Source organism: Mixophyes fleayi, chromosome 5 (genome assembly GCF_038048845.1).
Source record: "Mixophyes fleayi isolate aMixFle1 chromosome 5, aMixFle1.hap1, whole genome shotgun sequence".
NCBI classification, from domain to species: domain Eukaryota; kingdom Metazoa; phylum Chordata; class Amphibia; order Anura; family Limnodynastidae; genus Mixophyes; species Mixophyes fleayi.
In genome coordinates this window covers 270,998,621-271,021,191 of record NC_134406.1, presented here as the reverse complement: position 1 = coordinate 271,021,191, position 22,571 = coordinate 270,998,621, and the positions used below count along the sequence as shown (strand labels likewise).

Here is a 22,571-nt window from a genome sequence, read left to right as displayed (position 1 = left end):
TTATCTTTGACTTATAAGGCACCACAAAGGGTCTGCAGCGCCGTACATTACATATACAGAAAACACAACCAAGACACAACATGATACACAAATATATACAAACACAGGTGACAGGGTAAAGCAAATCAGATTATATCTGACAGATAGTGAAAGGGATGGTAGAAATCAGCAAGAATGCTGAAGATTAATAAAACAGGGAAAACAGGGCTAGGGAAGCAGGCCAAGAGGTACAGAGGGTGAAGGAATGGTAGAAGGAGCACACAAGGAAAGAGGGCCCTGTTCATGAGAGCTTACATCCTAAAGGGAAGGGGGAGACACAAAGGGTGGTACTAACTAGGGGAGAGAGCACCTACGATTCAATACAAAACGGTCCTGAAACCTTTTATTTTGTAGACTTACCCAAGATCTTAGGGGTACTGTGTAAGTGTCCAACACTGGAAATATACATAGTTCTGAACACTACCCTGGGACAGTTGGAAAAATGGATTTATACACTTAGGGCCCGAGTCATTAAGGAGAACAAAGCAAAAAATGGAGTAAGTTTGATCCTGGACAATGTTACAATACAAGGGGTGCAAATTAGTTTATTATTTTGCACATAAGTTAAGTACCGGCTTTTTCATCTAGCACACGAATACTTGATAGCTTTATTTTTCCACTGACATTTAAAGTTGATCTAGGACATGCCCTACCCCAACTATAAATCTGTCCGCATTTTTAAATTTATCCCTCCCTCCCATGCAAAATAGTTTTGCCCATTTGCAAAGTTACTCTTTTTATTTTTTGCTTAACTCTCCTTAACGACTCAGGCCCTTGATGTAGAACACCTAACAATTGTATTGTTCTAGAAATACCCGTTCCAATGGAGAAAAGGTCAGTGACCAATGCATTTTGCTTCTTCATGCTTTCTACAATTTACAAAAACAAAAGAGGATCCGGTGAGTTTTTCTTATCACTTTGGCCAATTAAAAAATGAATAAAAGTATCTATGTTTTCTTTTTGTTAGAATCATATGTGCACCTACATTGTTACTTCTGCTCTTCTTTATCACTTCATAAATTAGAGAGAATGGTCACACATTCCCTTTATTTAAAAGTGTTCAGTATAATCTGAATAATATTTTCTAATGCTGGCTACAAGGAATGATAAGATCTGGCAAATTTTTCATTTCAAACCAACAGATCACATTTTCGCTGAAGTGTATGGAAAATCTGCCTGGATCATATGTGATCTGGTCATTTGGCTTCGTAGGACACAGCAAAGGTTAATTCCTGAAAGCCAGTAAGATTACTAGAGGGTGTTAATATCTAACCCCACCTAAAATTTACAGGGAAACAAACCCTTACCTTTTCATTCTACATTTATATAATTAGTCTGAACATCACAGATTGTGCCCTCAGTGAGGGAATAGACTTTTTAATAAAAGTTATTTGTCATGTGATTAATTTATTTTTTTAAATATTAACAAACAGCAATTTTGAGATATTTATCATGTGCGGCGTCTGCTTTTAGTCCCATGATACCCATGAGTTTTGAATTGGGAGTTGGCACACAACACAGGGACAATACCATATAGCGGCATTTCCCAAACTGTGCGCCCTGTGCAGATTGTGAGCTGCCTCGGGTGGGCAAGGTGGGGGAACGCCGAGCGCTCCCCTCTGCCTGCCACCCTCCCCCCGCTCGGTCGGCCAACCATCAGATTTTAAAAAAAACAAACAAAAACAAACTCTTCCCTGCACTGCACGTCGGGCGTGATGGCGTGACGCTCAACATTTTCAATGAAGAGCAGTGCAGCGAGGAGCAACAGGACACAGAAAAAAAACAGAACAGAAGAAGACAGAATAAAACAGTACAGAAGAGAGGCAAGTAAAAGGTAAGAAGAAAAAAATGGAGTTGAAAGGGGCAGAGCAAAACAAGGAGAAGTGATTCTCCATGGGGCACAGAGGTCACAGATGGGTACAAAAACAGGGGCAATGAGGTCACAGAGGGCTATAAATGAATGGGCACAGGTCACAGAGGAGAGATTATATATATATATAAGGGGCACATGCTGAAAGTATAAAGGGGCACAGTGTGATGGACATAATCTGCATTTATTTAAACAGCCTTTTTGTACATGTAAATTGTCTTCCTTTAACAATAACTATTATTACCTATATCTTTTACTTAGTCATATCGTGATGTACATTTATATGTGCATATTTTATATGAAATGTTTTATAGCTTTTTAAATACGATTCAAAAGTCACTGAATTAAAAAACAAAACAAAAAAAAAACCTATTCTTGTTCCCTGAACATTCCTATATATATTTTTATGGTGCTTTATGAACAACTTGTCACTCCTTTAAGTGAGATGCTTGGGATTGAGATACATTTTAACACATAAGGCCACTATTTTTTTGTATTGAGTGAGATAGGCGCTCGATAATGTAGGTATCCCCAGGCTGTCATTAATTTAGTTGACCAGTAACTGTTGCAGATGGAGGAGAGCCATCAGTAGGTGATATACTTTGTACATATACAGCGATACTGTGGCGACATACTCTGGGGTGCCACCCTGCAATGTTCCCGCTATTTGTGTGGTGTCGCTTCTAGGAAATGTGCAATCTTACTTCTTGCATAGAAGCTACACAGGATTTGACTTGAACTAATAATTATTTTTAGGTGATTGCTTCAGGACAGTATTATTTTCTTGCACCAAGAATGGAAACATTTTTGAACATTGGAAAGAAGCGTGCTAGTGAGGAAAAGGGTGGCGAACCACACACCAGTGGCAAAGTCGTGAAGAAAAGGAAACATCGCAGATACGACGATACTTACCTTGACTTGGGATTTACATCTGTCGATGTCAACCAGGAAGAGCGGCCACAGTGTGTATTATGCCTGAAAATATTGTCGTCAGAAAGAATGATTCCAAGCAAACTAAAACGCCATTTAGAGACCAATCACCCTGACATGGCTAATAAATCACGCGATTACTTCATCAGAAGGTTAAAAGAATTGAAAGACCAAAAAGGTACATTTTTTAAACAAGCATCAATACCAACAAATGCTTTGTTAGCATCTTCCAAGGTGGCATATAGAGTTGAAGTGTAAAAAGCCTCACACCATCGCAGAAGAACCAATTTTATGGCTGCAGTGGATATGGTCACCATTATGGTTGGAGAATCAGCGGGAAAGCTGCTTTCAAAGGTACCTTTATCCAACAATACCATGAGTCGCAGAATCCAACATATGGCTGAAGATCTGAATGACCAGCTGATTGAAAAAATGAAAGGGAAGGAATTCGCACTACAACTAGATGAGGCAACAGACAGTAACAAGGATGCTCCTTTCATTTGTTACATACACTTTGTTGATGGTGAGAATCTTGTGGAAGACCTTCTCTTTTGTAAAAGTATCACTGCAGGTACAAAGGCACAAGACTTGTTTCAGATCATTGACACTTATGAGTGAAAACAACTTAGACTGGACACAGTGCTTTGATGTCTGTACTGATGGTGGTCGCTCTATGTCCGGCTGTTATGGAGGATTGCAGGCATTCATAAGAAGCAAAGCTCCTGATGCACTGTGGACCCACTGCATTATCCACAGGGAAGTCCTTGCATCAAAGTAACGGAGTCCTCCGCTGAACGCAGTCATGGAAAGCGTGTTGAAAGTGGTGAACTTCATCAAAACTCGGCCACAGAAGGCAATGTGTGAGGATGGGCTCTGAGCACACATCTTTGTTATATTACTGTCGCTCGCGATGGCTCTCCCGTGACAATGTACTTTCCAGTGTTTTTGAATTACGGCAGGAACTTTACTCCTATCTGGAAGAAGAAGTACAAGAGTGTGCCAATAATTACCTCGATACTGACTTTTTGTCTAAATAAGCATACCTGTGCGATCTATTTGACAAGCTGAATGCATTGAATCTCTCACTACAGGGAAGTAACACATTCTTAAACTTTCTGAGAAGGTATCAGCTTTTAGGAAAAAACTGCTTCTATGGAAAAGAAAATTAAATGAAGATGGTTACAATGACTGTTTCCCCCAGTTGCATCAGTTTGTTACATCCAATGATGCTTACTTGACACGAACTTAAATCAGTTTTTGAGCAGCACCTAACAAAGCTCAGTCACTGGTTTGAAAAATATTTTCCAGAAAATATGGAGAAATTTGTATGGATCCAAGACCCGTTCAGTACTAATGCCCCATCTGAATTCACTTCCACAGAAGAAGAAAAACTCATTGAGCTCTCCTGTGACAAGTACTTAAAAGTAAAATTTAGCAGCATTGGACTTGGAGTTTTGGATATCCATTAAAGATGAATATCCGATGCTAAGTACTAAAGCACAGCGAATCCTAGTTCCATTTGCAACCACATGTCTGTGTGAAGCTGGGTTTTCAGCTCTTGCTGTAATCAAAAGCAAATATCGTTCAAAAATTAATGTTAAACAGGAAATGAGGATGGCAGTGTCCAAGAGGATTCCAAGGTTTGAAAAGTTGTGCAGTGCACAACAGGCACACACATCCCATTAATAATAATAAGTTTGGTATTTTTATAACATTCTTTAATAACCAACACATTTTTGTACATAGTGTTGTTTTATCTTGTTTGAGTGTTAATGAGTGCTGTAAATTGTTCTTTTGAAATATAATTTTTTTTGCTCTCAATTTTCATTGGATTTGTGTGTATTAGTTTTTCAAACAACTTAATAAGTATTTCTGTCCTGCCCAAAATACTTATTACATTATTTTGACCCAAATACTTAAAAATTGGGACTACCACGTAATTATTTGGACTTAGGGGTGCCTTGAAAATTTTTGGGAGACCCTAAGGGTGTCTCGAACTGAGAAAGTTTGGGAACCACTGCCATATAGTAATGCCAGGAGATATATGAATCATGCTTTGAGATACACACTTAAATGCAGGTTCAAATCTGTTGGAAAAAAAATAATAAGTAGTAATAGATTACAAATATTGGCAATTAAAAAAAAAAATAAAAAAAATCTATAGATACAAATTTGCAAAGTAAAACGATCTCTGGACATTATATAATACAATGCTAGTCTTGCATAATATTAATTCATGAAATATACAGGACAAGAATTCATATAAAACAAACCAAATGCAAAGATCTCAAACCCGGTCATTTGTCAACATTACAAGTTGAATATATGCACTTTGTTCCATATAGGATGGGATTTGACATAACAGTATTCCCGCAATAATAGGGTAGGAACCAGATGTCCCAATACTCTGTACTGCTGTTACCATTTAGATGCTGTGATACGTTGGTCTAACTCCACACACTTCAATCGTGCCTCAACATGGACACAGAAGCTGACCTGAAATACAGTTTGCTCCTTGACATTCCAATATGATTGGCTACAGCCTATTCTAGCGACGCCCAATTTCTGAGCAACTTTGTGTAAATGGTTTTGAAGAACTCAAACAGTAGGTGCTCTTACCTTTAAGTAATTATTTAGCTTTTTTTTTTTTCACATTTTACCAATATGTCTAACATCAGTCGCACCAAATCCCTGGAAACATAATGGAGAAGTTGGATAGAGCATATCGATTTAAAAAAGGGTAAAGTAGCAAAACATTAAAACCTTATATGACGTCCCCCCCCTAACACTTACATCTGGAAACCTTCATATTGCCCCAAAATATTCTATTCCAAGTGTGTAAGTCTGTACTGAGATATAACTTACATAGGGCATAGAAAATGGCTATAACCCAACTACAGGATCCATCTAGAATGTCATAACTTCATTCACCTTCTAACACAAAACTTTCTTCACTAGCTTTAGCTATTTTAATAATCCTCTAGACAAAGTAAATTGATATTTAGTTTGGTAACAAATATAAAAATATTGAAATAAAGAATTATTTTGACTAATAAGAGTGGATTCAGGGGTGCCCCCAGTAGACTACCCCCTTTATTTCTATATCTATTCACTCTGTCCAGTCCTACAACTGTAATAAAACAAAAAATATGATGAATAGTGAGTGTAGGTTCCTATATAGATAGCTCCACAGGTTAGACAAAGATTACATATATAAAGGTAGTGTTACCACAGAGCGATACGCACACAGAATAGGTATACTGTAGTACAAAGAGATAACACGTCAGCAGCAAGTGAGGGGGTTAAACACCAGACTCAGCATCACTGCGGCGGGAACAACCGGGAATGAAAAGCCCGGAGGAGGGACTTGCGCGTGCACCCTAGTGCGCATGAAAGGCGTGAAACTCGCGCATGCTCACCAGTGAGCAGGGATACAGGACAGGCTCGTGCACCACGGAGTAGGGAGGCGCTATCCAAGGTCGTCACCGGCACGCTGTTTCCATGGTGACTGTTGCGCAGGCGACGCATCCTCTTCCTCCTGTAGCGCTGCATCTAAAGGCAAAGAGACCGGTCACAGCAGCGGTGAGTGACCCGTGTGACCAGCCACTTTACAGCTTGTGGCTTCAGATGGTCTCCCCTGCAGTGTGTCCCTGCCCCCCTCTCTCACACTGCCAGCATGTGTGTGTCATGTGTGATGCAGGCAGCAGGAGACAAGAGACAGCACAAGAAGAGGAAGGTAAGTGGGGGTGACAAATACAAACAAATAACTCCTTCTGTATTACATGTACTTTATGTACACTTGTGAGGCCATGACATGTTCAAAAACCATTCCTGCAGTTTATTTGCAAACAAAAAACACTGTTGGCCCAGATAGGTGCAGTTTACTTGTTTATGTACATAGAGACAGATTTTTAAAACCATACAATAGTGTCATTAAAAGTTGTGTGCTTTGCTAAATAAAATCAAAAGTTTTACATTGATTTTATTTCTCTGTATTTTGCAACTATATAATATGTTCTAGTCAAGCGAAAAAACCAGTAGATTAATTTCTTAGACCAGCAAGTATTATTCACCACAAGCTCAACGTGCGATCATTAAACTGTCACTTCACAACTTAATGGAATTAAAGGGGCGTATTCAATTGTTTAGTTTCCGTGCCGCAGAAAAACTATTACCGTTAATACAGTAATAGTTAGCTGGATTTCAGCTCGTGGCTCAGGGAGCTGCGAGGAGTGCGAGATTTTTGGCGTTTCCGCCGACAATTGAATACGCCCCAAAGTGTTTCACCACAGTCGTGAATGTGAGTTGCAAGAAACACAGGGAGGCAATCAAAACAATTCAATAGGTGCAAACATGACTTAATATATGGGTGTTATACTCAAAATAAGATAGATTAAAGCAATGTTGTGCAGTGCCATTTGTTTCAGCACCTTCCTGTATGTTAGGTATAATGGATTATTATATTTTATGTACATATAGAGAAACATAAAAGAAATACATATCTGTGATTTTAAGTTTGCACAGCAAAAATATTGCCTGCACATTACGTGTTATATATATTACCGCAATGCCACCCAATTCATCCAGGGCACAGGGTTCTGCTCCTGCTTTTCCTATTGCATTAGCCTGGATTTAGTTTGTTCAGTCAAGCAATAGATGCTTTTAACATAAGGAAAATGAAGGGGAAGATGGGAGCATTGTACAATGGGTGGAACGGGTTGTGTTGGGAGATATGTGGGTTATTAAACAAGTCATCCATTTTCTGACAAGCAAAGCAATGCCTGGAATTCTGGATTTTGTTTGAATGGCTGCAAAATAAATGTATGAGTTAGTGGTTCTAGCTTGAGAGGTTTTCTAGCAGGTACACGCGCTCTGCAAGACGGTCCCAGACAGTTATCAAAACCCAAAGACAGTTCACAGAATATACGTACTAAGTCCAGGGCCAGTGCAAGGCCTCTAGGAACCCTAAGTTAAGTTTCAGCCCGACCCCTCCTCCAATACTCTGGTGGTCTAAAACAAATAATATATAAATGTGTGTGTCAGTATTTGGTCCAAGGTGGAGTGCAAATAAAAATAACAGCCCTTACCTTCTCCTGGCTGGCAAGGCTGCAGTCCAGATGCACTGATGCCTGATGCTTCCAACACTGTCCAAGCCCCACTTCTGCCCGTTAGCAAGTTACTGCAATAACAGTAGTAATTCATTTAAAATTGCTTGCAGATATATATATATATATATATATATATATATATATATATATATTTTATTTATTATTTTTTTAAACTGAATTCTATTTTTAGTCACATTATTCTTTTGTAGCCTATATACATTTCTCTAACTGAAGAAATGAAATATAAGAGCCCCTGGCTACACCTGTATTATTTGTACAGCAATATAAGCTAACTATACAGAGAATGATAGAAATCAACTTATGAATATAAACATGACAAATTTTCAATTTCCTGTACTTTACACTACCTATGCTATATAAATTTGGATTTTTAAACAGATATATACCCAGTGCAGGAGGAGAGACAATACCAATTTATAATCATTGTACATTTCCCCCCCCCCCCTCCCTCAGTTTTTGCTCCTAGATAGAGCATCCTATTTCCTAATTTTAAATAAAAAACAAACAAAACATTTTCCTGACAATATAACATTTACTGACCTCTTCTTCTCCCTCCTGGATGGTCAGCACAGCAGTATACCAGGAGGGACTCACTCTCTGTCAGCTCAGCAATGGCCGCTCCTCACCTTCTTCTCAGAGGAGGGAAGGGGTGGAGCAGAGCATGCTGGGAGGGGGCGGGTACTGCAAATAACTTTATACACACTGTCTGTCGCTGACAATACTGACACAGTGTGAGCAGGTGCTGATTGCTATCTGCACTGTGGCCGGGGACAGGACTGACTGTCTGTCAGACACGTCTGGCACGTTGACACGGCCGCCGGCAGCCGCATAACAATGAAAAAACTGGTCTGCGGCGCCCTCCAGGTCCTGGCGCCCCAGGCAGCTGCCTAAAGCCAGCGCCAGGCTTGACTCAGTCTCTGGGTGACCATGTAGCTCATCATGCAGAGTGCTCGGCTCACTATGAACAGACGCAGGATCAGGACTAATAATGAAATAACTTTAATGCTGTGATTGGTCAGACTGCACTAAGGCTGCATTGTCTAATGAAGATCAGCAGACCTCCCAGCATGTAGAATCCCAAAAGAGGGACAAAATAAGCCCTGCCCCTGGTCCACCCAAACTCCGCCCACACATGACATATTCCCGTAAAGCTCTGCCCACTTTCCTGTTAACCCTTTTGCAGTCTGCAAATTAGGTTGTTCCACCAAAATCTGAACAGTTGGGAGGCATGTACGTAGAAAGGGATACAATTAGGAGTAAAGAATATATTTAAATGGGGTAGAGGGGGATATTGCAGGGGGTTGGGAGGTATGAACGCATGTCCCCTCTGCCCACATGCATTACACACGCATGCCCAACTCCCTCTGCCCACATGCATTACACACGCATGCCCAACTCCCTCTGCCCACATGCTTTACACACACATGCCCAGCTCCCTCTGCCCACATGTATTACACACGCATGCCCAGCTCCCTCTGCCCACATGCTTTACACACGCATGCCCAGCTCCCTCTGACCACATGTATTACACACGCATGCCCAGCTCCCTCTGCCCACATGTATTACACATACATGCCCCTCTGCACACATATATTACACACACATACATTAGACATATATATTACACACACATACCCCCCTCTGCACACATACATTATAGATACATATATTGCACACACATACATTATACATATATATATTGCACACACATACATTATACATATATATATTACACAAACATACATTAGACACATATATTACACACACATGCCCCTCTGCACACATATATTACACACACATACATTATACATACATATATTACACACACATACATTATACATACATATATTGCACACACATACATTATACATACATATATTACACACACATACATTATACATACATATATTGCACACACATACATTATACATATATATATATTGCACACACATACATTATACATATATATATTGCACACACACATACATTATACATACATATATTACACACACATACATTATACATATATATATATTACACACACATACATTAGACACATATATTACACACACATACATTAGACATACATATATTGCACACACACATACATTATACATATATATATTGCACACACATACATTATACATATATATATATTGCACACACATACATTATACATATATATATTGCACACACACATACATTATACATACATATATTGCACACACATACATTATACATATATATATTGCACGCACACATACATTATACATATATATATTGCACACACACATACATTATACATACATATATTGCACACACATACATTATACATATATATATTGCACACACATACATTATACATATATATATTGCACACACACATACATTATACATATATATATTGCACACACACATACATTATACATATATATATTGCACACACTATAACATGACCCTTCTTTCCTTCTCTCCACCAGTGACAGTTCCCCAGCAGTAAGAGCTCCAGCACTGTGTACCACGTGACTGCTTCAGCCTCGTGGCCTGGTGATGTCACCGGGACGTTGCTTAGCAACAGCTACACTGAAGAGAAACCTCTCTGTATATCGGGACAAGCTGTAAGTCTCTGAAATCGGGACTGTCCGGCTGGAAACGGGACGGTGGGGAGGTAGTATAATATTACAGCTCATTATGATAGGATGGGACTGTTATACTTGTAAATGTATAGAGTGAGCGTTATGACAGTCTGTATTATACATGGAGATGTCTGTGCAGGACACTGTCTTGTATCAGGGGGGTAGTTGGGTCTAGTGTACTGTAGTTACTTTTTTGCTGGATGCTGGTTGTTATATATATTATTTACATACTTGGTGCACTAGTTATACACATTATACAATAACATACATTGCTAAATATTCATATTTGCATCACCAAACTTGTCATCTATTACATTTAAAAATAAAATAAAATATTAAATCTGACACCTCTGTGCTGAGGGACAGATTCGGATGTTTTGAATCTGCTGTAAACATTGGTTTTGTGATTGTGCATGAATTATTCTTTCCATTAGGCTGATCCCTATAACATACACTGTGACATGTTATTGTCAGGTTAATCAGCCTGGGATTAGCTCTGGGCTGTGTGAGGGCTCAGGGGAGTTAAGGGCCAACCCCAGGCCACACCTAATATATCAGAGACAGTGCTGACATCCACCTGCACTAGTCTGAACTATAGCTCCTGGGCCCAGGATGATGGGGGCTGTAGTTCCTTACCCTGAGGCAGAGCGAGGCCATTGACACAGCTGCAGAGTAACATTCTCCTCTCTGTTCCCAGTGAATGATCATTATAGGAGAAGTAATCTGGGCTGGGAATCAACTGCACTGTGGGGTTTGGACCTTATACTGAAAGTGAATCCACAATGTTGTTGCTGTGGGTAGATATTGAGGTACTGGCAGCTGATAACTGAACGAGTCGGATAAAGATTCCACAGAATTCACAAACGTGATTGGTAAACAAAACATTAGTCAGAAGTGACAATGTGAAAATCAACCGTCACTTTACCAGTCGGTGCAAGCGTCAAGTGAAATAGATGTAGCGCAATGTATTTACCAAGCTGCTAACAAAAAGAAAAATAAACATCTAAATACAACCTCTATTTAGTAATTTATCCTTGCAAATTATTTCATAACTTCATTTTTGATTTTACAAGAGGTGATGCTGCTATAGCAAGAGCCTGGATGACAATAAGATGTTTTCTCCATATTGGCAATCGACCCATTTAGTTCTCAATGCCCTGGAGGGGGCTTGTTGATGCCATTGCGTCACCATGGCCCCACCCCCTGTTAGCAAATGGCAACATTTGTGGCATTACACGGTGGGGGCGAGGCTTGATCACACAGTTAAGCCTCGCCTCCACAACATTTCGGGAGAATGCCTACTCTTCCAGGAGTCTGGGAGGACTCCTTGAAATTTGGGAACCTCCATGAAATTGCACGAGACTAGGCAAGTATGCTGTATTACAGTATTGGTAGCTGCGCAGTTCAGCCAGTCGCCAATGGCTGCTTTATGATTGGTAGCTGATAACGCTGCTGTCTTACAGTAGCCACACCCACTTTCCCAACACCAGCTACAATTGTTATTCCACAACCCTATGTATCATGTGTTCCCCGCACCTCTTAGAGTGTAAGCTCATTTGGGCAGGACCAGCTTTACCTTCTGTTCTCTGTCATTATATATACAATTGTAAATAGCAACTTAATATTTCTGTTCTTTATAAATAAATGATAATAACAATAACTTATAATACTGATTGAAGTGTTCTGAAGGCTGTAATACCTACACTAGGCTTGTCACCTGGTACTGGGTTAAAACATGGGTTTACTGTCATGTTAAACCTTGTCCAGTGATTTCCGTACTACATGTCCAGATACTGTAAATGTAACAGTGACATGTTTCTTTGCAGGCTCATCATGGAGTCAGACGATACAGTGAATGAGAATCTGCGGCTACAGTTCAAAGCTCTTCAGGAGCAACAGCAGAAACGTCTGCGGAAACTGATGGAGAGGAAAAGAGAAAAGCAGAACGAGCAGGAACAGAAAAAGGCTGATGTGTTTGGTGTAAAGGACCAACTGAATCTGCTCCAAATAGACAAAGAATCATCCAATGATATGGGCAAAAGGTGATAGGATCCAGGCCCCAACCTACTCTGTCTGCCAGTGGCTAATCAGAAACTGCTCCTTTTCCTGTAGGGTACTATCGCCATCTTGTGGATGCATATCCATAGTACAACGTCAAGTCGCTGCAGAATAAATAATACTTTTTAGAAATGTGGAGAGAATAAATAAATAGTTAACAATTAAATAGATATTCTTTTAATTCCTTTTAGAGATAAGGATTTGTTTTGTTTTTGTTTTTTTAAATTATGTAGCCATCTGCAGTGGAGAACACTGACGTCTAGGAGGTCTTTGGAAAACGTTCCTCCACTGTTGAACTATATCTTCTAACATTCACGATTACCTGTGTAAATAGCCCCCTTGAGATAACAGTGCATGTAGCCTAGTTGACCTCATTCTTTCCCCACGTTTTAGGCTCCTAGAAGATGAAAATGAGCAGCTTCAGGGGCAGTTACGGGAAGTCCAGGATGAGAACGGCCGGTTGCACAAACTTCTGAAGGAGAAAGAGTTTGAGATTAGACATCTCAGGAAGAAGGTGGAAGATGACAAGCTAGCTCTTGCAGGTAATCATAGTTGCCAATTCCGCCTATAACAAGCGGAATTGACCTTGTTTATTTTAGAGTTGCAGGGTTTTTCTGGTGGCCGTGGGTTTTTGGGCTTTAAAACACTTTTTTTTTTTTTTGCAAAAAACTTTATTGCCTTGTGTATAATAACGTTTCAGTGTAAAGGACGCTACTGGTCTCTTAAGTGGGCGTGACCTCAGGTGCTGGTAGGTATACGAGAGATAATGGGAGATGCCTCGAGTTCACAGCTGCAAGACCTTCTGCCTAACAGCGCTGGAACGGCCTTGGGTACAATGTCTCTCATCCTGCACCTCTTCCAAATCTGCACCTCCTTCTGAATCAGTGATATCCTCTGACTCTACCCTTCCTTCTGTCTTAGAAGATGAACCCATCATTTCTATCAGCAAACTTCCGCGTTAGGCCCTCCTGGGGGAACCTGTCTGTGTTGTATTCAGTAGATATGGATATATATATGTGACCAGACAGAGCATGATGTGTGCAGTTATGAGTGTTAAGCTAGGGATATATTGTAGTGTACAGAGAAAACAAACCCCTACAGTGCAGATATAACTCCATAATCTTCATCTTTAGTTACTGTAACTGCAGATAATGCTGCAGATCCCAGTGCTATTATCTTTATATTTGTATCATAAATAAGAAGTTTTTTTAGGATTGTTTGTGCTTGTATTTCTCTTAGCGGTTGCTTGTTTTTCATTTCAGAGTTGGCAACCCTGCTTAATGTATAAACCTAGAAGTGTAGACAACATAGCACATATCAGGCTAGGGCAATCTGTGGCTCTCTGTGGTAGAACTACAAGTCCCAGTATACCACTCAGCCAAGGGCTTAGGGCATGCTGGGGACTTATAATTCCACAGAAGCTGGAGAGCTACAGGTTGTCTACCTGTGTCCTATACACATATTGTATTTACAAATCAGCTGGTCCTAGTGTAAGAGTGTAATCTCCAAACATTACAAGTGTTGTACAAATCTCAAAAACTACACCCCAGCAATGCTTCATTATGTGCACAGGGGCACCTACCTGTCTGCCATTGTATGATGTACCCCCACTTCCTTGTTACTGCCCACAGAAGCCAATCTCTATGGATACACCTAAACATGTGCACGGGGGAAAGAGTTAAACCTCACTTCAATGTCCTGCAAACACTTTAGGACAAACCCCTTTACTCATTTAAACTTTACTGTTTTCTCAAAAACAACATAGATCAAAATTCAGCTTTTATATTTAATTTGATTTATTTTGATTCTATTTTGAATGGTTGTAAATCGCGTTTAGACACAGAAGTTCTGCCCATTATCTATCGTTTTTGCGACCGCTGAGTCCGCCTTTCACACAGCCAATTATATTGCTAATTATTTATTTTTAGGGGGAGATTCAATTCAGCGCAGTGTGTCTCCATATAGTCCATGGAGACACATTGCGCCAATGTTATGGCAGAAATCTCTACGCTAATGTTTCTTGCACCCCGTAGAGGTGCGCTGAAAAATGAGCGGATATTCCTACCAGAATGGCTGTCGATGTGCAGCTGTCCAGCACTTAAATCTCCCCAATAGAATAAATAACCCAGTGTTACTGAATTATTGCTTATGATAGTCACTATTGGGTCTACTTACTACAAAGATAGCGCCGGTTTTCTACCACAGCAATAGACACCTTCTATCACCACAATTTACCAATAGACTATCACCAGCTGAGAGCAGCTGAGTGATACTGGCAGCGGTAAGAGCAGTCTTACTGCTTTACTGGCAGCCTTAGGTGACCCGGCTTTAATGTTCACGCCCTGAATTGGGCTTCCAGGGCCACTTGTAAAAATAAATAAATAAAAATATTTTATTTATATATATATATATATATATATATATATATATATACATATATTATTTTGATTTAAAAAAAATAGTTTTACAAATAAAGCATTTCTTATATGATTTTCTTCCCCTGTCTCTGTCCTAAGACATGGTGCTATATTACAGAGCGCTGACACATTTTTCTATAACAGCACTGATGTGGTGTGCTGTTGCAGAGCACTGACACAGTGTTCTATTGCAGAGCGCTGATGCGGTGTGCTGTTGCAGAGCGCTGGCGCGGTGTGCTGTTACAGAGCGCTGACCGGGTGTTCTATTGCAGAGCCTGACGCGGTGTGCTATTGCAGAGCGCTGACGTGGTGTTCTATTGCAGAGCGCTGACAGGGTGTTTCGTTATAGAACGCCATATAGAATGTGCCTTGTGTCACATCTTCATATGGAGGAACAGACCATTGATAGCAGAGTACATTTAGTAAGACTGGTATATTGTGTTGTCATGCTCTAACATAAGCTTAGAAGTTCCTGAAGGTCTGTTACTGCATGTTAATTAATGTCTTGCTTTAAGGTGGTTAATACACAGCTCTGCCCTGTACTGTAGTGTCTGTAGCGTCTGATTATTCAGCAGTATCAGTGTGTGATGTATTTGTTGCTTGTGGTGGGTCACACACAGCACATGTACCAACTCTCCTGTGTTGCATTCCAGGGACAGCCGGCTTGGCCGGAGACGTGGCAGCCACGAAGATCGTAGAGTTGTCCAAAAGAAACCGAGAGATCACCGCGGAAATGGAGAGTGAGAAAACCAAAGTGAAACAGCTGAATAACAAAGTGAAGGAGCTGGAGAGAGAGGTGAGGACGGTGTTCCCCGCAGACGGCCTCGTCTAAGGTGCAATCGTACTATGTCCTGATGGTGAATGTGTTCTTATTTTCACCAGTTTATAGGGACATGACAGTTACCGTGTACGTGGGATCATATGATAGTTTACTGCAGGTTTACTTCACAACACTTCAAATTATCATAATCTCTCCTACAGTATTTATATTTACATCTACTATTGAAAAGCAGAAGTTCTTTCAGTTCACCCCTCCATGTAGCCCCTATACTCATATACAAGCTCCTCTTATTGTTATATACAAGGTTATATTACTCTTCCTTCCCACTACCGCTCAAAATAAAATCACCAGAGTCCCAGAACTTGGTGAGAGAGTAAGAACTAATTCTGCTTCTGTCCACTGAGAGACTCAGGTTACAGAGGGGTTTAATTACCTTCACTGGAAAGTAGTCACAATGATGCAATACGTCCCTATGTAATGGTAATTAGTCTGCCCTAATTAGCTCTTTTCTGGCACAACTTTGAGAGCCGACCACATGTGGTGAACTTTTTAATGCGGTTTTCTAAAGTGTTTTTTTTTTTATTTTTTTTATTAATTTGTTCCTTTACCAATATGTATTGGAAATATTTAGAGGCTCTGACCTCAGTCTGGCCTCACAGTTCCTTGTCGCCCACTGTACCTGTGACTGGGACGTACTCAGGCGCTCTCAGGTCTTGCCTGAAAGAGAAGTTCCAGAGCAGTTTATATTTTTGCCGCACCTATAGGGGATAGAATACACCGTATTACAGAACACAGTCAGTGAGTCTCTGATACGTTACATCGTATTACAGGACACAGTCAGTGAGTCTCTGATACATTACACTGTATTACAGGACACAGTCAGTGAGTCTCTGATACATTACACTGTATTACAGGACACAGTCAGTGAATCTCTGATACATTACACTGTATTACAGGACACAGTCAGTGAGTCTCTGATACATTACACTGTATTACAGGACACAGTCAGTGAGTCTCTGATACGTTACACTGTATTACAGGACACAGTCAGTGAGTCTCTGATACATTACACTGTATTACAGGACACAGTCAGTGAGTCTCTGATACATTACACTGTATTACAGGACAGGGTCAGTGAGTCTCTGATACGTTACACTGTATTACAGGACACAGTCAGTGAGTCTCTGATACGTTACACTGTATTACAGGACACAGTCAGTGAGTCTCTGATACATTACACTGTATTACAGGACACAGTCAGTGAGTCTCTGATACATTACACTGTATTACAGGACAGGGTCAGTGAGTCTCTGATACATTACACTGTATTACAGGACACAGTCAGTGAGTCTCTGATACATTACACTGTATTACAGGACACAGTCAGTGAGTCTCTGATACATTACACTGTATTACAGGACACAGTCAGTGAGTCTCTGATACATTACACTGTATTACAGGACAGGGTCAGTGAGTCTCTGATACATTACACTGTATTACAGGACACAGTCAGTGAGTCTCTGATACATTACACTGTATTACAGGACACAGTCAGTAAATCCTGGATACGGTACTTACACTGATTACATTATAATCCGTGACATATTTTTAATGTAGAGTTTTGATGTTGTAATATTTGTGAATTTGGTTTCCAGCTGCAGAACACAGTGTCCCAACTTCCACAGCAACCTGGGAAAGACTCTGGAAATGGACTGAAAATTATCCGCAGTATGGAAGCAATTCTGGTAAGTTGTATAATTGTTGTTAATCTTTACTTTAGAAAAATATATAGAAAAAGACAGTGTAACGTGCATAGTAGGAGGGCTGCATGAGATCTCCAAAATCAGCACATTGCCCCCTTTTATCTAATGGGTCCTAAGGAGATGCTGGTTTGTGCTCATTTGTACGCTGGACCTTTGTGAATGGACTGTGCCTCATTGTGTTATATTACAGTAATGGACTTATAATAATAATAATAATAATAATAAAATGCAGGTGGACATACTCCATCTTCTGTATTAATAACAGGGTTTTGCTATATCAGTGTTCTGCGTTATATGACACCCTAGATCTTTTCATGTCTGGTCCTCAAGCACCTCATAAGGATTTCCTTAGTCATACACAGGTGATTATCTATTAGACAGAGTCAGTAATTATTCAGCATGTGGCCACATAGGTAAAGCCTGAGAAAGTCACCTAGTTAGTCATAAAACTTGTAATTTAAAAGTCTGCATATTATTGGTGGATTGCACAGAGCAATGCCCAGCTGATACAACCTGGATGTATGAACTCTGTTATATGTAGAGACCACAATCCTTCTGTGTCTGTGTAATAGGATCCTCACATCACTAATATGTGCTGCTGGGGACCCTGCTCCTTCCACTATATAACTCTCAGTCTGTGGCCTCCTGATGCCTCCATTCCCCTCCGCACATCATGTCACTGCCCCTGTCACATGCAGTCCTGTCCTCACTAACACATCACTCATCTCCTGATATACTCTGTGCTGCTGGAGGACCCTGCTCCTTCCACTATATAACTCTCAGTCTGTGACTTCCTGTTGTCTCTATTCCCCTCCTTACATCATGTCACTGCCCCTGTCACATGCAGCCCTGTCCTCACTAACACATCACTCATCTCCTGATATACTCTGTGCTGCTGGGGACCCTGCTCCTTCCACTATATAACTCTCATTCTGTGGCTTTCTGCTGCCTCCATTCCCCTCCTCACATCATGTCCCTGTCACATGCAGCCCTGTCCTCACTAACACATCACTCATCTCCTGATATACTCTGTGCTGCTGGGGGACCCTGCTCCTTCCACTATATAACTCTCAGTCTGTGGCTTCCTGCTGCCTCCATTCCCCTCCGCACATCATGTCACTGCCCCTGTCACATGCAGCCCTGTCCTCACTAACACATCACTCATCTCCTGATATACTCTGTGCTGCTGGGGACCCTGCTCTTTTCACTATATAACTCTCAGTCTGTGGCTTCTTGCTGCCTCCAATCCCCTCCTCACATCATGTCACTGCCCCTGTCACATGTAGCCCTGTCCTCACTAACACATCACTCATCTCCTGATATACTCTGTGCTGCTGGGGACCCTGCTCTTTTCACTATATAACTCTCAGTCTGTGGCTTCTTGCTGCCTCTAATCCCCTCCTCACATCATGTCACTGCCCCTGTCATATGCAGCCCTGTCCTCACTAACACATCACTCATCTCCTGATATACTCTGTGCTGCTGGGGACCCTGCTCCTTCCACTATATAACTCTCAGTCTGTGGCTTCCTTCACCTCCATTCCCCTCCTCGCATCATGTCACTGCCCCTGTCACATGCAGCCCTGTCCTCACTAACACATCACTCATCTCCTGATATACTCTGTGCTGCTGGGGACCCTGCTCCTTCCACTATATAACTCTCAGTCTGTGGCTTCCTTCGCCTCCATTCCCCTCCTCACATCATGTCACTGCCACTGTCACATGCATCCCTGTCCTCATTAACACATCACTCATCTCCTGATATACTCTGTGCTGCTGGGGACCCTGCTCCTTCCACTATATAACTCTCAGTCTGTGGCTTCCTGCTGCCTCCATTCCCCTCCTCACATCATGTCACTGCTCCAGCAACATGTTACTGTAAACTTTATTAGATTGGTTACAGTTTGTTCTATCCCTGTCCATTATATAATTGAAGACATCCTGGATGATCAGGATATGAAGATACAATACAATAGGCTGCTCAGACCTAGTGAAATGCACCTTAAAGGGATGTGATATAATTTATGAATGTATCTATCTGCAGGCAGAAGGGTCAGAGGTTAAATCCCTACAGGAGAAGCTGGCGGCGGCAAATGTCAAACTGACCGAATATCGCAATCAAATCCAGACCACAAAACAGGAGCTAAAAATGGCTCACAAGGTATAACAGACACTGTGTACGTGTTACATATAGTACAATAGGTATAACAGGCACCGTGTACGTGTTACATATAGTACAATAGGTATAACAGACACTGTGTACGTGTTACATATAGTACAATAGGTATAACAGACACCGTGTACGTGTTACATATAGTACAATAGGTATAACAGACACTGTGTACGTGTTACATATAGTACAATAGTTATAACAGACACCGTGTACGTGTTACATATAGTACAATAGGTATAACAGACACTGTGTACGTGTTACATATAGTACAATAGTTATAACAGACACTGTGTACGTGTTACATATAGTACAATAGGTATAACAGACACCGTGTACGTGTTACATATAGTACAATAGGTATAACAGACACCGTGTACGTGTTACATATAGTACAATAGGTATAACAGACACTGTGTACGTGTTACATATAGTACAATAGGTATAACAGACACCGTGTACGTGTTACATATAGTACAATAGGTATAACAGACACCGTGTACGTGTTACATATAGTACAGTAGGTATAACAGACACCGTGTACATGTTACATATAGTACAATAGGTATAACAGACACCGTGTACGTGTTACATATAGTACAATAGGTATAACAGACACCGTGTACGTGTTACATATAGTACAATAGGTATAACAGACACCGTGTACGTGTTACATATAGTACAATAGGTATAACAGACACTGTGTACGTGTTACATATAGTACAATAGGTATAACAGACACTGTGTACGTGTTACATATAGTACAATAGGTATAACAGACACTGTGTACGTGTTACATATAGTACAATAGGTATAACAGACACTGTGTACGTGTTACATATAGTACAATAGGTATAACAGGCACTGTGTACGTGTTACATATAGTACAATAGGTATAACAGACACTGTGTACGTGTTACATATAGTACATTAGGTATAACAGACACCGTGTACGTGTTACATATAGTACAATAGGTATAACAGACACCGTGTACGTGTTACATATAGTACAATAGGTATAACAGACACGGTGTACGTGTTACATATAGTACAATAGGTATAACAGACACTGTGTACGTGTTACATATAGTACAATAGGTATAACAGGCACCGTGTACGTGTTACATATAGTACAATAGGTATTACAGGCACCGTGTACGTGTTACATATAGTACAATAGGTATAACAGACACCGTGTACGTGTTACATATAGTACAATAGGTATAACAGACACCGTGTACGTGTTACATATAGTACAATAGGTATAACAGACACCGTGTACGTGTTACATATAGTACAATAGGTATAACAGACACCGTGTACGTGTTACATATAGTACAATAGGTATAACAGACACCGTGTACGTGTTACATATAGTACAATAGGTATAACAGACACCGTGTACGTGTTACATATAGTACAATAGGTATAACAGACACCGTGTACGTGTTACATATAGTACAATAGGTATAACAGGCACCGTGTACGTGTTACATATAGTACAATAGGTATAACAGGCACCGTGTACGTGTTACATATAGTACAATAGGTATAACAGGCACCGTGTACGTGTTACATATAGTACAATAGGTATAACAGGCACCGTGTACGTGTTACATATAGTACAATAGGTATAACAGACACTGTGTACGTGTTACATATAGTACAATAGGTATAACAGACACCGTGTACGTGTTACATATAGTACAATAGGTATAACAGACACCGTGTACGTGTTACATATAGTACAATAGGTATAACAGGCACCGTGTACGTGTTACATACAGTACAATAGGTATAACAGGCACCGTGTACGTGTTACATATAGTACAATAGGTATAACAGACACTGTGTACGTGTTACATATAGTACAATAGGTATAACAGACACCGTGTACGTGTTACATACAGTACAATAGGTATAACAGGCACCGTGTACGTGTTACATACAGTACAATAGGTATAACAGGCACCGTGTACGTGTTACATATAGTACAATAGGTATAACAGACACCGTGTACGTGTTACATATAGTACAATAGGTATAACAGACACCGTGTACGTGTTACATATAGTACAATAGGTATAACAGACACCGTGTACGTGTTACATATAGTACAATAGGTATAACAGACACTGTGTACGTGTTACATATAGTACAATAGGTATAACAGACACCGTGTACGTGTTACATACAGTACAATAGGTATAACAGGCACCGTGTACGTGTTACATATAGTATAATAGGTATAACAGACACCGTGTACGTGTTACATACAGTACAATAGGTATAACAGACACCGTGTACGTGTTACATATAGTACAATAGGTATAACAGACACCGTGTACGTGTTACATATAGTACAATAGGTATAACAGACACCGTGTACGTGTTACATATAGTACAATAGGTATAACAGGCACCGTGTACGTGTTACATACAGTACAATAGGTATAACAGGCACCGTGTACGTGTTACATATAGTACAATAGGTATAACAGACACCGTGTACGTGTTACATATAGTACAATAGGTATAACAGACACCGTGTACGTGTTACATATAGTACAATAGGTATAACAGACACCGTGTACGTGTTACATATAGTACAATAGGTATAACAGACACTGTGTACGTGTTACATATAGTACAATAGGTATAACAGACACCGTGTACGTGTTACATATAGTACAATAGGTATAACAGACACTGTGTACGTGTGACATATAGTACAATAGGTATAACAGACACTGTGTACGTGTTACATATAGTACAATA

The 22,571-nt window shown here is 40.3% G+C and overlaps 1 protein-coding gene across 2 annotated transcripts in view; it reads left to right on the top strand.

Annotated features, from left to right (window-relative positions):
- The first annotated feature begins 10,500 nt into the window (after positions 1-10,500).
- The window catches only part of CCDC13 (coiled-coil domain containing 13), a 37,713-nt gene continuing 25,642 nt past the window's right edge, over positions 10,501-22,571 (top strand). Inside the window, exons 1-6 of one of the 2 annotated variants that reach the window (XM_075214119.1) lie at positions 10,501-10,586; positions 12,431-12,646; positions 13,056-13,204; positions 15,733-15,875; positions 17,516-17,605; positions 19,668-19,784. In XM_075214119.1, coding sequence (XP_075070220.1) covers positions 10,519-10,586; positions 12,431-12,646; positions 13,056-13,204; positions 15,733-15,875; positions 17,516-17,605; positions 19,668-19,784 — 783 coding nt within the window. In that variant the 5' untranslated portion in view covers positions 10,501-10,518. Of the gene's footprint in view, positions 10,637-12,430; positions 12,647-13,055; positions 13,205-15,732; positions 15,876-17,515; positions 17,606-19,667; positions 19,785-22,571 lie in introns of both variants that reach the window. The other variant, XM_075214120.1, reaches the window with a different exon arrangement.